The following is a 16,971-nucleotide window of genomic DNA, read 5'->3' on the forward strand; positions in this document are numbered from 1 at the left end:
GCACTAATGTGCTTGATACTTTTTAAAATTATAGAGCGTCTGAAACCTACAGTACCAGGACTCCTTTTGTCATAAAGTTTAGTTTTTTTGACAGCGTTTGCTTCTTGCTCATACAAATCCTTTCCTTTGCTAACGCCATAGAGTAAGCCCTATCTTCCACCATCACACTAACTGTAAAGCCATACAGGAACAACCCATCATTCAGTGCTGGTTTCTGGTCTTTGAGGAAAAGGCTATCATGAGAGAAACCAAACAAACCAAAAAAGCTATGAACGTATTTGCTTAAATTGTGTAATCTGAAGTCTTTGTCAGTTACCGGGACACTGTTGCTGGTGTTGAGAGAAGAACACACAGAAGGAGGCTCAGGAAGAGCCTCACTGAGACCGGTTGCTCATAGTTTCTGCCTGCGTGCAGGTTGCAGAACCACCCGTGAGGGGACAAGGCACCAGGTGGCAGGAATACAAAGTCGAGAATGCCAAACTCAATACTGTTTGCATGATGGTGTTTTTTCCTGAGAGGGGTTAAAGAAGCCTCACTGCTATTTTAACATGTGCCATGTTATATTCCCAAAGAGATGTGCAGAGAGCAGCAAGGAGAACCACCTCTGGGCTCCCACTGGAAGTTGCAGTCTTCAGAGCAGGGCCTGGCACCAGGCGTTGCAGGCCGGGGCCTGCCAAAACGGCACGCGCTGCTCCACAATCCCACAGACTGGAGGAACCCACGGCCACACACGCGGGGGTGATTTCTGCTCTTTTTGACCTGCCTGAGTCCGATAAAGCCCTATCTAATGTAAACGTCTACGGCCCCTTGATCTTTCTGAAATGATCTGGTTTGCCCTCCAGCTGCACATATTGGATTTGGGGGAATTAAACCCCACTGAAGTAACAGAGACATATACTGGAGGATACGCACATTTTGATAATATTTGAAAAAGCACAAATTGTGTCACAAAAATCAAAAGTATGCTAAGAATATTTATATTTACATGCTTTAAACCTTCAGGGAAATTTACAAACTTAGTTCTCTAATTAAAGTCAGAAATATCCTACAGTTTAGTAGATTTTGCATCACATGCTGAGATAACAAACAAGCCAGAATTAAAATAAAACGGGGAGACCAAAGTCACCACAATAGCACACTTCTCTGCTACCTCAAAGACCAATACAGTCCCAACACATACCGAGAGCAGACTTTTTCAAATCACTTTTTCCTAAATAAGCCCCAACTTCCAGGCTGCAGCTAGACAGACCTTCCCCAGGTGTGTACTGCCAAATCCCACCTATAAATCCCAGAGAGTCTTTTCAGGTAGTCTGCACAGGAGAGCATTCATCTTCCCTCATTCATCTCCATTCTCTTGTCTCTCTGGAGCCTATTGCAGAGGACGCAAGTGGTGAGACTGCTTACTCCTCCCTGCTCACCACATCAGCCTTTTTCTGTTCTGTTTGTTGCAAACACCCTTTTTCAGTATTATTCATTAGGTATCACTGGAGAACGGTTCCACGTCGGGAACATGGAGGACATGAGAATGAGGTGACTGCAGAGAGTGACTTTGCAAACTTTTAGGAATACAACTGATGTCAAGGAAAATCCTAAAGTAGTAGTAGAAGGCCAGATTTCTAGCACTATTATTTTCTTACACCAACCTCATCACAATACAAGAGTAAAACAGATCAGTAGGTTTTTCCATCTAGTTCTTGGAGAAAAAAGGAGAGGAAAAGAAGGAAATAAATGAAAATCTGAAGATCTGAACTACTGCATCAATACAACGGCCAGTGCAGAATCTACTTCTGAAAAGGTTCTGTTCCTTCAAGACTTACTTTCAGGTAGATCTACAGTGATTTATGAGATACATCTGTACTAGTCCTGTGCCTCTGCAGGTGGCCAGCCACACACGAGGAGTCCTGCTTAACTAGTTATTTATGCTTTCTCTTCATTTCCCCCATTTGTCATAGGAATTTATTCAAAGTTAACGAATCAGTCTGAGATTCTTCATACATATTTAAGTGCTTTTCAAAAAAAGAAATCAACATTCCAAAAATGGCTGGAAATCTTTTATTCAGTCAGGCATAACCACACTTTAGTTAGTCCTGCAGCAATACCCTAACGAGAAGCCTTCCTGACTACCAGCCTTGATAATCATAATTCCATCTAACAAGGCTTTCAGTGAGACTGTTTTATTATTCAGGGAAGGTCTGAGTTGAATTGATGCTGAGTTGAATCTCATGCATTTTTGGAGATAGCTCCATATGGAAATCTCAAGGAAGTCAAAGTGAAAGTATCCATTCTTTATGGATACATGCATTTTTAAGTGCTGGTAAAAATGTTCAGTTTGCAATACCTCCAGATAAGCTCCCAAGTAAAGATTTTGCAAAATAAGATCAAGTGCTAACAAAATGGCTTGCTGGAAACAGCTGTGAAAGGAGAGCTGTCTATTCTAATCCAGCAAAAAAACAGTTCTGGGAGGGGATAAGAGTCAGTATGAACAGATGAATTTCACAACCTCATTCCTCCAAAACAGCCCTCTAAATTGGAAAAAGTAGTGAATTTTAAGCCTGAGGTACTTCATTTCTGCATGTTTCTTTTTTCTTAATAAAGTTTATATTTTCAAATAACTCCACACCTGTTTTACCTGCAAAACTGTTTTATTAGTTTCATCAGACACTTTCCTTTCTGGTGTTTTTCTCTACATACATATTGCAACCTCTGTGAGAGTTATTTCATGCACTGACATTTAAAGTTTCCCAGAGTCAGCAATTCAGCCTCTATGGTAGTATAACGAGAGTACCACAAAACATTCGACATGCTGTTCTCTTCCTCGTGGACCAGTGTGATGGAGTAACTGAGAAAGCTTGCTGATTTTAAAAACATGCAAGAAAGAAGTGCAAACATCCTCTAAAAGATATGCAAAGACTCAAGAACATCAGTTCCCGAAGTCTGCACAATACCAACAGGAGCAAAGAACAGAGGAAAACTTCAGCATCAGCCGATTTTAGAGATGCCCTTTCTTTCTTTGTTTTCACTGTTTCAAGCTGCATCTCTGCAACAGAATGCTGTATAATGTACAGTACAAACTGTGCACTACAAACCAGCAATTGCCATCCAGCAAACGTAACACTCTGAGTCTTAGAGAAATAACTTCACAATTTGGTTCCTCTGCTAATGGCAGAAACAGTAACTCTGACACTTAGAGGCAAAACCAATGTTCGTAAAACCACCTGATGAAGCCGATTACAGCCTGAACATACACTACATACTGTGACTTCCGCTAACTCAGCTGTACTAACTCAGACAGGAAGGGAAGAGGCAGGAGATTACATCAGATATATTTTCTTTCACGATGGGTCTAAGAAGCCAATTTTTGTACCTTAAAATTTATGTTATAGTTACTAGGAAACTGCATTGCATCGAAGTTGCATAGAGGAGTTATACATCATTGTCAATTACACAAATTGATCATTGCACACAGTGTCACTCTACTGTCATTACCAACACAAAGCATACCTTAAAAAAGAGAAAGACAAACAAACAAAAAAAATCAACCAACAACATACAAACACCACCACCTTGATTTGGGGGAATTTTCAGTTTAGAGTCTAAATGCTCCTTCAGTACACAAGACACTGTGTTTTAAATTTGAGTGAAAGATAATAAAATAATAGGATATAGGATTTCTCTATTTCTAACAGGACTGTCTACTTCTACATGACAGAAACTATATTCTGTCTTCTTCTTCTTCCATCCACTTTCCTATTATAATTAGCAATAACTCCAGGAGCATGTAACAAAAACAAAGAACTAATCAACACATTGATCAAAACATGATTTCCCAAAAACTGTACAGAAGATCTGTTAACAAAGTAAGTGAGACAATGAAATAACAAATAAACAAACAAAAAAGAACAAGTAAAAAAAAAAAAGCTTCAGATCAGTAATAACATGGTTTCACTTAGAAGCCTGCAGTATAAAAACAATTTGCTTTCCTTAGGTTTTAACTGAAGGTCTAAATTAAAGCATGCAGTACATACTTATAGTATTTTCTCATTTGCTTTAGTATTAATTTTCAAGACAATGTAGAAAAGCTGAATTTATGCCCAGCTGTAGTTTTTATAACCAACCAAGAGAAATTTAGTTTGTATGCTAGAGCAACTGTGGAAATCAATTCTTAATCTATGACCTTGCTTACCGCAGCTTGAAGCCTTGCAATAAATAAATGCCTTGAGCCACAAATAAGAAACATTTGGTGAATCAAAGAGACAAATAACACAAATCTATATGTGTATATACAGCATTAGAAAGGTCATATAAAATACAATATTGGCTCTTTTCTTGCTGTAACATAATAATGTCTGAAAGGCAGGACACAGTAATTGGCTGCATTAATACCCAGGTGGTGAACAGTCATGAGTACCTATTTTCTTTTCAAATGACAATGTTCATCTCTTTAGAGGACTTCTTGTAGCCTGATGCTTTTCTCTTTCTTTTTTTTTTCTTTTTTTTTTTTTTTTTTTTTTTTTTAATATGGACAATGCAGCGGTACTTAGAAACACAGAATCTCTGAAAAATACCTATTTTCTTTGTCCTAGCATATGTAAAGGTTTTCCCTAATGCACATTTAAGCTTCATTGTGAAATTGCTCAGTGCTTCACTACTAACAAAAGAAAAAAAACTCCAGATCTCACATCTGCCTGCCCCTAGTCACAACCACCCTTCTCCTTTCTAAGCTGAACCTCTCAAATTCACACACTAGATGTTATTACTTTTCTCCACAAGCATTACTAAAACAAATTTGACTTCAATAGCATTACTCACAGGAGTAAAATCTAAAAGAAAAAAAAGCACCTATAGTAACCTTTCATTATTAATATTTTACAGTTACAGTTTACAAGAACATCCCTCACTTTCTGTAAACAGACCTGTACATCTTCAAAAACACACCTTCCACTCTTTATGCACTTGTTTGACTGTAGACTTTATTCAGGCAGTTGCTTTTAAAATTTATTAGTACAAAAAAAAAAGCACTAGTTCAGCTAATTTCCCTCTTTTAATTGTCTCCTTCCTGCTACACTGGAATTCAAATGTGCCTGTGACTGACACTCCCTTTTAGATTAGCATGGCATTATTAGCTGGCACAGCAGGTGGCCGAAGTAACTGATGGACTGATGGGAAGGTTTCCCTTATTTTAACTCTAAGGAAAGCATGTAATCTAATAAAAAATTAAGGGATGTGACATTCAGAATTATCCTTGGAGTTTTGTGTAGAAAATTTAAATTTATATGTATATATCCCCTCATTAAATATAGTGAAAATTTTAGAAAAAAAAAAAAAAACAGGAAAAAAGGAAAAAAATGGGAGACCAGTACTGACAGAACTAGAATGCCATCAGAGCAAAGGCTAGCCTTACACTGAAATTCCTTGGCTCATCCTACTTAGTCTACCTGTTAGCATAGGCTTCACCAGCTAACATCCAAAAAACAACTCAGGAGACTTCTGAACTTCTCTTCTGCACAGAAGCACAACCTTTTGTCTGCATTGTAGGATTTATTCCAGACTAAGGGTCACTTTTGTGGAAATGATGCAAAGTATGTATCAGTCCGAAGCAGTAACTGGAAATAGGGGAGCAACTGTCCGAGCCTGGATGCAGGAATGCTTTCATACTGAAAAGTCAGGCCTGCTCCAGCCTACCCAACAACAGACTAACTTAGCTTACAGCTGAAGCAGAGCAGGAGGAAGTCAGATTTCACATCTGCTTTCCCATAGCCCAAGAGCAGGAATTTTAGCTTGGTGACGGCCTCTGTTTTATGCCAATGTGGAGGAAAGAACTTGCATCCCAAACTAAATCCCTCGGGCAATAGCAGTGCTTTACAGGTACAAAGCAGATGCAGTTCCCCAGTTTCCAAGGGCTGGGAATGGCATTAACCAGACCCCTCCACGGCTGCTCCTGGGCAGGTATTAACAGGGGGTCTCAAATGTGGGGAAAGCAGCACAGCAGGCTTACTGGGAGGCAATCACATGCATCGTCCTGACCAGCGCTCACAAACTTTCAATACTAAGCATCGCTTAATACCAACGCCCTACCCAAGTCCACCTGTCGTGGCATATAACACATGGCATTTTACATTAGCTTTCATGGTACAATCTTAAAATTAACTTTTTTCCCCACATTCAAGCTGTAAACGACCTCTTAGGTAATGACACAAACCATTTACAGGCAGTTTGTCCCAACTGCAGAAGGAGAGCTGCTCAGGGTATTAACCTAGCTTAGAAGAAACTACTGCCCCACCAACGAAACAACAGATTCGCATTACAGTGTGTAGCTGATTATAACCAACGACCTTACAAAATAATTTAAGATTCAGTACTTGTGAAATAAAGTAATGTATTCACTGATGGCTTTGTATCAGCATAAATGACTAATTACTTTAATCAGGAAGCTCAAAAGATAAAGAATTTGATTTATTATAAATACAGGGACTTGCTCTCATAAAAATGACTTGCTCTGCAGTTCAGGACACACTTTGATTTATGGCACTACTTGTAATTCCCTTATTTTTTATTTTTACATTTAATAAGAGGTGAAAAATGGATTAAGAGTAAACTAAAGCAAGCTATATTCCCAATATAATTTTATTCAGTTCCACAGCAGTACTCGTACATTATCTATATCCTAATATTTCACTAATAGCAAACATACAAAACTATTTTGAAAAACATGCAGGGAGTAAAAGATTAATTTAGCCAAGATTACAGAAAGAATGACTATTCTTGCCTTTCTCATACATGACTGTTCATTATTTAATGACATCTGAAATCTGTTGCTGAGACCATCTGAACACAACCCAAATCCAGTTTAGCTGGGAATAACTGTGAGAGTCATAAACATTTCTGAAGATAGATTATGAACCAATTATGGTCGGGGAACCCATCAGAGAGAGAGAATGAGAATGAATCTGCCTGGAGTCTGGTAGTGGACAAGCACGGATCTTCATCTCTTTGCTGTCAGTGACTTCAGAAAGCACTTTGTTCCCTCCTGACCCCTGTGTTACCACTTCTTATCTCACTGCCTTACACTAAGATGAAATTGTTTGGTAGTCTCTCACCCACCTGAAGTCCTCCAGGTTTGTCCTAACAAGATGATTGCCTCTTTCTGCATATTTATGTTGAGGATTTTTGAGGAAATCTCATGCATCTTTATGTATTTTGCTGCATGGGTGAAGGGGGAATGAGCATGCAAGAGATTAGAAAAAAATGTACATTTTCCGTAGTTTGCTGTTAGCCAGCAAAGTTCTCTAGCTTATGTTAAGTTATTGGAGTCATCACTGGAGCCCCAGGGTCTCTAGGAAGACTGTCACACAGCTGTGTGAATAGGGAGACAATTGCTCAGTCAGATATTACAGTGTTAGGATTATCTGTTCCATCAGCATTTGCCAGAAAATGGTGATTAAGGGCAACGTGAGAATATTTTCAACATGAAGAATGTTTTCACAGACTGGAAGATCTGATTGATCTAACTTCAGCTCTGAGCTTAGCTAAAGCAAACCGTAGTCCCCAGGGCGCTGCGACAAACGGATTAGCATCACGTAAAGACCCTCGGCAGCGAGGTTCTTGTGACAGCTGCTGCTTGTGCTGACCAGCACGGTCACCGTGACCTCACATTCCCCCTCTTTTTAATAATATTTCCACGCATCGCCTCTTGTCTCCTGCTTAACAGAAACATTCCTCCAGGCACAAACCACCTCCTTGTGGTGTGTTTACAGAACCAGCTGCGCCGAGTGACTCTTAGGGCTGCCGCACTATAAACAACAAGCTGTACATCTGATTGTGATTTATGGCAGAGATGAACCATGTATTCCATCAAATATCTGCACAATTCAAGTCAATGGACAGTTTTGTTCAGGAAGCCGGGGTTTTTCCTGTTGTACTATGGTGGTTGATGTCTTAGTATAAATCCTCTTTCGCATTAAAAAATAATAAAAAAAAAAAGTTTTGCAGCCACCAGTTCTGACTCCTTGCAGTTACCACCACAACTACATAACATGGCAAAAAGGGGAGTACTTCCACCAGCAGTTTTGTCAAATATTCTCTTGCTATCAAGCAATTCTTCAGAGTCAGAGGATGCACAGAGGAAGTCCTGGAATTCAGATTACTGCAGCTTGGAAGATATCCAGCAAAAGATTGCAGAAAGATATCTGCTTCAGGCCTTAAGGGGCATACAATGGACTGACCCACACTGGCCCCGCCATCTTCTATACCCACTCACTGATGCCACCAAAACCCACCTCTGCATAGCTGCAAAAAAAATGCCATGCTAGTATAGTAATTAGAAAAGAGATCAGAAAATATGGGATATTGACCAACATAACAAAGGCTTCTAATATATTTAATCAGCCTTAGATAGCTCTGACAGCTCTCTGATAGCCTGTGAAAAAATTGGGAAGTCTTTAAAGGTCTTTGAAATCCAGCGCTGTGCTACAACTCACAGATGTCTGAAGCTGCATACATAATTTTTAAGGATTGCTGATTAAGATGGTTTATTTTCTTTGTTGGATTTTTAACTCACATGACTGGTTTCATACTTAAATCCCTGTCAAATAAAGGTGCCCTCATTACATGAAGTGGACCATCTGGAGTTCTGCGATTTTTTTAATCCACAGTATTAGAGGTCAGACACAGGCAAGTGTTCAGGGGAGAATTTGGAGCAAACTACAGAACAATGAAAAAAATCAGTTCAAACAGAATCTGACATAAAAAGTGGAATTCTCATCAACAAAATGAAATTCCAACATTTTACACAATTCTTTAATTATTTGAAAATTGGTGGTGGTTACATACAGAACTATCAGAGCAGTAATAGTAGTGCTACAGAGCAGCACTCACAAGCATCACAAACACTATTCCAACCCATAAAACTCTTAACTAATTATGTTTCAGGAGGAATATTTGTTTTGAACAGAAATTTTATGTTAAATCTTAATTTTTAAAAGGTACGTCTACAGTTTCAGAGCAGCGTTAAGACTGAAAGCTCCCTCTCCCAGGCATTTATTTTGTAACGATCATTTACTTTCGTAGTTTGCTACATTCCACAACTCCCATGGGGAGCTAAATCCCCTCCTTTGCAGCTATTGTGATTACTGAGAGAAAAATAAGAGATACCGCTGAAAATAATAGGCTGACTAGTGGGCTGGTTCTGCTGAGCTCAGCACCGAGGAAAGGCTGCCCAGTATCTCCACTGGGGCAGCCGCACCTAGAGGCTATTCTGACTTGCACTTACTGGCAGAAGTCCCTACAGGACCATCTGCCAGCAAGAGCAGCAGGGAAAAAATTGCACTGAGGTACTACCAAGTCCTTTCCTACTCTGAAAAATAGTAGAAGCTACCACAAGCAAGATTTAAGACTTTACTATTCTGACTTTACCTGTTGTGGAGTCTTCAAGATAAGAGCACTTCACCAGAAGAGACCAAGAGAGTCTTCATAAAAAGAGGACAAGGAGAAAACTGAACAGATAAATGAATTCATCTTTTGTATGCTGACTAGTATGGTGAGTGCCACAGAATGATGGTCAATGTTACCATGTACTGCAGGTTACCTATAATGAAAAGCTTTGTCTAAGAAAGGCTTATTGGGAAAAAAAGAAAAAAAAGAGAAGTCAAATATATACAGAAGAGGTGTGCACACTAAGCTCTTATCTTCAAAACTGCTGCTAAAGATCTATTTACTTATTTCTACAGAAACCCCATAACTATCCTAAAGCATTCAGAATAAGAGATGCATGGCCGAGCAGCCTGTTCCAATAACAGAACACACTGCTGCCCTGAAATGCATGCTCTGTTTGAAAGAGACAGATCAAGGAGAAAACATCTAAAATTAAATGCAAGACCTTATTCTAATTAGGTAAAAGAAAAAAGACATGTATATCTACTTGCAATATATTTTACATATATACGTATAAAATATTGCAAAATTAGAGCTTCATTGGCTTAACTTGCCCTGTTACGTTTACCCATTCCCGTCCTGACAATTTTGTCTTTTGTAAAGTGCCCCCTTGAAGGCATCAGCTTGTAGAGAAGAGCAACAGCTGTTTTTTCTGGGTCAGACCAGACACAGTACGTACCATCAGGGTTGACTGCATGTTGTGCTTTCTCAAGAATACTCACAGGGCTCCTTCCGCCTTTGCTATTCCTACCAAAAGCATGTTTGTGTATGCTCCTGGTGTGACTGGGCTTTTCTGCCTTTATGGGACCTGTTTGAGGAGTAAGGTGATGATCCTAAGTGATTACACCCTCCTATTTTACTGCTACAGCCTCATCTTCCTTCCCCATCCCACCATTCCTCTCTGCCTCCATCCCATTCTCCATTACACATTTTCAAGTGGCACCTAACATTTAGATCACACTCAGTCTTGGACATAGCCCAAAAGTCTTCACCGACATTACTAACGCTGACTTCAGTGAGATGTTTGCTCTCATACCACAGCTCTCTGTGCCTTCAAGCACAGCGCTGGACCCTGTGAAAATGAGCAACAACAGTGGCGTTTGTTTGTTTTTCCCTATTTCCAAATGCTCAGTTCAGATTTTAAGTTTATTTGGTTCATGGAAAGAAAAAAGAAAAAAAGAAAAAGAAAAAAAGACCTACGTTACTGCCCAGATGAAGTACAGCATTGTGGAGAACTGGAGATCTTGTTTTGCTGCATTGTCTGCAACAAAAGACATCTAATCTAAACTGACAACTAATACCGCAACTAATCTAAACTGTGAAGCCTCAGTCAGGGGAGAAATTTATCAGATAGCTGGCACAGTTTACAAAATTTTCCAGCATGGGAGAAGGTTTTCTTTTTGTTGTTGCTGTTGTTTTGTTTTACTGTGATTTGTTTTTTGGTAATGCTAACCATTCCTTCACTCCCATTACCAAGCAGTTCTCCATCTACCTGCCAGAAATAGCAAGCTTCAAAATTTGCACATAGCTTCAAAATTAATCTGAATAAACTCAGGTCATTGATGCTACAAAACCGATCCTGTAAACAGGGAAGACTTCCTCTGTATCTAATATTAAAACAATAACATTTTATTCATTAATTTCCTGTTCTTGTGAAAAGATGTCAATGACTAGGGTCAATGAGGGGAATGGGTCTCTACACACAGCCTCATCTACAAGCAGACCATAAACACGCAGACCATATATAACTCAACTAACAGCACAAGCAAGGCAGTATAAATACTAAGGAAGAAAAATACCATCATGAGGGAAACACTAGAAAATAATGATCCCCACCCGTGTGCAACCAGCAGCACTGTGGATTGAAAAATGTTATTATTTCCAGGCAAGGCATAACTCGATTTGTCTTCCAGGTTCTTTTACCTTGTGTAGAGTCACCAAGTTCACAGTGTACTTGGCACAATCACTACACCACCAGCTGTATAACTAAGACAGGAGAAGTACACAGGCCACAACATATTCTCTGTACCTTCTGCAGCCACTGGGCAGGACGGCAGCAGCACACAATCTTGAATCAAATGCTCCAAAACAGACCTTCAAATTATTCCCAAGACATTCCTTTTATGAAAGGTTACTGCCTGCAACTCCTTACCGAGCTAGCACTGAGACTCCATGAAATTACAAGGCTGGTGTAGATGCTGCTGACAGAAATATGGCAGAGTTTTCCAAACAGCAATTGGTATCCAGAATCAATGCTTTTGTTCACAATTTCTCTCAACTGCTCCTATCCTAGAAAACAAACAGCACCTTGTCCTCCCAGCCCTGGTCACAAATTGCTAGAAAACAGTGTATCATTCTCTCCCACTTAATTAGAAAAATAAGCCTTTTTTTTCCCCCCTTGGCAAACCACAGAGCGATACAAATGTCACTATGTCATTCAGCACTGCACAGAAATATCCACAGATTGGCACTGGTAGACAATGCTATAGTGAACTCCATAAATTCCAGCCATCTTTGCCCTAAAATTCCAGCTCACATCTCAAATTTGGTCATCTTTCTTCACAATTTCCTTGGATTTCTTTTTTCATTACAGATAAATTTTAATCAATCCTTCAATTTTTATTAAAGTACTTATTAATATTAATCTGTCCTTTAAAAAAAAAGTTTGAAGTTTTCCTTTTCTTGAAGCACATTCTTATGTATTGCAAAAAAGAGCACATTTCCTAATTTGCCTCATCTTCCTAGGAGAGCCTAAAGCATTTGACCAAGCAAAAGAATGTCCACAAAGGTCCATAGCATCCTGGCACAGTATCTATTAAAGTTAGTGAAACATTCTCTTTCAACTCCAAATGTAGAATGGATTACGCTAAATCAGAAAGTGCAAACAGTATTCAAAAGCAAACAAACTTGCTCTTTGCCCTGGAAAATCTCACAGTTCCAGGGTCTTAGAATTTATTCTGTTAACTTTGAATTTGCTACACCTGCATACTAGAGCAGAAAGAAATTTTTAAAAACTCACCCTTGATACTCTTGAGTTGCTACCTCTCACTAGTCTTCCAAGGAATATGAGAATGGTTTTAAAAAAGCAACAATTTGACATTGGATTTTGCAGCTGATCCGATATTGTCTTTTATGAAAATTCAATTCTGATTTGTAAGCTAGGTTTTTATGGCACGCAGAGGATGAAACAGGTATCTGTATGTTTATAGTAAGATGACACTGGAAGAAGATTCACATTCTGTATCACCTTTTTATTTTTACCTGCATATCTCATACTGTGTTTGCAATATTTTGTCTCCGCTTCAGTGTCTGAGTTCAAATACACTGCTACAAGACAAAGGTGACATTCTCAAAAGCAATTTCGATAGATTTTCCAGGTGCTCAAAAGAAAATAATTAAATGGGTTAAATAGTTATTGTGGGTTTTGATGGATTGTTACCTTCTTTGCTCCCCTTGCGCAGAGATGTTACAAATACTTATTTCCATATTATCTGCATTACAGAGTATTCAAAAGTCTCAGGCAGGATGGGGGTGTACAAACACAAGAATGCATTTCCTGCCCTTGAGAATTCACAGTGTCAGTTGATCCTACAATGAGTTGCATGCATGCAAACACTTGAACCCTTACAAATGCCATAGTAACGCTGCAGACTTCTATGAACTAAATAAATACATAAATCAACATTCTTCAAATACACTCTTATATGGGTGCTAACTGACAAACTGGGTCACCAACGAACTTGACTGGACTAAAACTGCCAACCTAGAGATAAATGGAGGGTGCAAACTTAACCCTCCCTGAAACCTGGGAAGACAAGTGACAAATTAATTCCTGTGACCACAGTAATACTAAATGATGTCATGCTTGGAGCCCATGATAACTACATGGTATATCAATGAAACCAGTTGCACAGCCTGATACCTGAGTAATAAGCTTTCAATTCCAATAGCTTTGGTTCTTTAGTCTCCCTTTTTCTTACAGACTCCAGTGACAAAGTTGAGATTATAAGGAATTTCCTTCTGCTGTGTCTCAATCATTTATATTTAGAAGTCCAATGCTGACAAGTGACACATTGCTAAGTACACCAAATAAACACTTGCTTTTGAACAATCTAACATTACACAGCTCCTTCTAGAAGACCACACACTGCCTGCTGTCTCCACACTAGCTTCAAACCTGTTACGGAAATGCTTTCCTACAGCCACCTCCAGCAGATCAGGCACATGCGAAGCCCATTCCAGATCATCGGCATATAATACAGATCTCTATTATCTTCATAGACAGAAACAAAACAAAGTTTTAGCAAGGGGTTTTCCCACCTGTGGCCACTCACAGTCCACACATTATTCAATGTGAACCTAAAGAGTTACTTATTCCTTCTTCGCAACCTCTGCCTCTGACACTTGACCCAAAATTCTAGGCATGTCCCTCCAACTCTCTTGTTATCTAATGGTCTGGGAGAAAAATGAGTTTGTGAAGTGAACCTGAAGTCTTCAAGCCAACTCACCGTGGTTCAGTCAAGACATTGAGATATGTTCTCCAAGGACTGGTTTAACTTTGCTCTGCTCCCAGTCCTTGGACATAGTCAGTAAGGCTGTAAAATCATTAGGATATAACTGGAGGTAAAGAAAGGATGATAAGATTGAAGCTCTTGAAATAGCACTCTGTACCTATGAACATAATGCTGATGCCTTTTCTCATGTGACCAGTCCTACTGGAGTCAACAGAATTGCTTATATAGGTGAGGACTCCAGGATCAAGGTTATGAGGATTATCTTATTTATTTATGCTCTGGCTAATACCATGTTTTACAAGCACACTCCTTTACGTCACCATTATTCAAGGTAAATGCATACAAATATCAGGCTCTTTATTAATTAGAATTTGAAGGTAACACATGAAGAAACAGAAAGACAAATGCAGTATGAATAAAACGCAATGTGAGAAAATCTCCTTTTCCACACCTTTGTGTTTGTACCAATGATTTAACTGTATTTTTGTACTTGAATTTAAAATATACTTGTCTATGTCTACTATAAAAAGGGTTTAATGGTAATAGGTTGTATAGTTATCTTCAAAGGTCTGTGTGGCCTAGTGGTAGGTCTGGACTTAGTCTACAGAGGAGAGTGGGAGGCCAGTCTGCCTTCACTAGGGCTTTGGCAGTGACAGTGAGAAGACTGCAATCTGCACTGCATTTGAAAGAGCTGAATAATAAATTCCACAGTGATTTATTAGCACCATAAAAACACTAAATAAGCTGACTTATTAGCAAATATGCCTAATATTATACTACCTAATGCCACTGATTGTCATGACAAGGATCCTGAAACTCTTTTTTCACTTAAACTGAATTTATGGATCAGTCATAAATTATTTTGCAACAGGACGCTACTACTGATTTTGATTATGAACCAAATCCTGTATCACTTGCCACCATGACAAAAAAAAAAGTCAGAAATTGCTTTAGCTGTACATGGAATTAATAATACTCTGAAACCTAGCTAGGTAGGAAAATTAACTTCTTATGAATTAACTTCTTAACTTCTATCTTGTGGAAACAGTATTAATGCTAAATTTGAATTGTAGTATGCTCTCCTGTTATCCTACCTGTTTACGAACAGCCGTACAAGCAGAGTTAAACAGACCTTCAGGCTTCAACTACAAAAGATAATGAAGTTGTTACAAATCCTTCACAAAGCATCTGAAGCTGCAAAAGTGATTCACCATAGCCTAACAGCCTTGCTAAGCTTTTGTTTCCATTTTCTGTATTACATTTGTATATTTAAGAGATTTAAATTTGACTGAAAACAGAACAATACAGTGTAATACAGTGTCTGAAGTATGCAGCACTTAAATAAATCCAGGAACGTACATGAAAATTCATTCGTCACGCATATAAGCACCCATTATTTTTATTCTGAAAACTCCTATCAGTCATATTATTTCTCTCATTATCTATCACATATCTTCTGTCTGGATGACAACTACACTGCAACCGCAACACATACCCAATACTTTCATATAGCGTAGGACATTGCATGTCTAACTTTAGATAGACAGATTTCATTAGTTGCAAAATAATCTGAAAAAGAGCGTTAGTTTACCAGCTTAATCGGTGCTAATATTTAAATTACACAGTAATCATGAAAAGAGAAAATGTTAAGATATGGCTTTACAACAGAAACCTAATAGTTCATTTAGATACTGGAAACCAACATTCACTTTCTTATCGATTTCTGGTGCATTTCAAAGCATGCCTCCTGGTCTAGTGCTCTAGCGCCCCTCTTGCATACAAGGCTGCCATCAGTAACCGCTCTTCTGCATCACATTTACAACCAGACTGCATTCAGTTATTCGCATGCTACTTCATAGACGTGTACATAAAGCATTGACAAAATCTCTGAAAACAAAACAGTGCAAAAAGAAAAAAATATAAGGGTGCCATCCAACCACAAAGAAATACCAAAATGTGACAGCAGTCAAGCAGAATAATGCAACCTCAATGAATCCAGCCCACGTTGTTTTACCATACATGAAGTGATTATCTGTTAAAGACTGGTGGATCATTCAAGACACGGGGGCAGTCTCCGTCCAACAGCCTGTCCTGCAAGAACCACTGCCTGGCAGCAATAACTGCGTGGACAGAGACTCATCCACCCACTCACCTCCAGAAGTGACCTCTTCAGAACTGGGTTGAGGAACATTGGCAGGACAGTGTGGGGAAGCTTGCATTGCTGCTGCCCTTGCTATACCTCTCCTGTGGAGAAATAGAGGACTTAATTTCCAGGGCTGTCAGCCAGCACCTTCCACATTACAAGTGAAGAAAAAGAGAAACTAATACATTTTGGGGTGTAGTGAAGAACCCCCATTTCCTACTGAAGCATTTGGGTTACTTTCACATCTTCTGTGGAGCTCCATTTGTCTGCTTGGACTGCAAGCTGGATTCTTTGGTTCATGAGTTGATGTTGCCAGTTACCTATACAGCAAGCTGGGATGTGACCATTAAGAATCAACTTTACTAAATACAAAGCCTAAATAAAATAAAATAAATAAGGAAATCATGTTCAAATTAATCTCACAACCCAGACTTGAACAAGTATGTGCCATCAGTAACTCTCTCCCCTCTCCCTCCCTTTCAAAATGGCAAGTTTCTTAGTCTGCTCTTCACGTTTCCTTTACAGAGACCATAACCATAAGAGAGAAGCAGTTCTTTTCCTTTTCATGTTCCATTCATTCCATAGATGCATTTTATTTAATTCCACATTAATCCAAATAGGGTTAACACAAGAATCAGCCCTAAATAATACAGCTTTTATAGAAAGAAAAAAAGAAAGAGAGAGAGAAAACCTTTCACTATCTTCATGGTTTCCAGCTTGGACAGCACTTTTCAGCCACCAGACACATACAAATGATTTGTATCTAACAAACTGCAATCCATTAGAGAGAAAAAGAAACAACAAAAAAAAACTATCCAAAGTATATGAATAAATCATTCTTTTGAGTGTGGCGATGAATTCAATGTTTTACAATTTCAAAAACAA

General features: G+C 38.8%; 1 protein-coding gene across 7 annotated transcripts in view; it reads right to left on the reverse strand.

The window, feature by feature from the left end:
• The window catches only part of PPP2R2C (protein phosphatase 2 regulatory subunit Bgamma), a 187,688-nt gene that overhangs the window by 97,397 nt on the left and 73,320 nt on the right, over positions 1-16,971 (reverse strand). The window contains exon 2 of one of the 7 annotated variants that reach the window (XM_040556163.1): positions 16,096-16,187. The exons of the other annotated variants lie outside the window; for them this stretch is intronic. Within the exon in view, the coding sequence (XP_040412097.1) occupies positions 16,096-16,162 (67 nt within the window). The 5' untranslated portion in view covers positions 16,163-16,187. The remainder of the gene's footprint in view (positions 1-16,095; positions 16,188-16,971) is intronic. 7 annotated transcript variants of the gene reach the window in all.

Source organism: Cygnus olor, chromosome 4 (genome assembly GCF_009769625.2).
Source record: "Cygnus olor isolate bCygOlo1 chromosome 4, bCygOlo1.pri.v2, whole genome shotgun sequence".
In the NCBI taxonomy this organism is placed as follows: Eukaryota; Metazoa; Chordata; class Aves; order Anseriformes; family Anatidae; genus Cygnus; species Cygnus olor.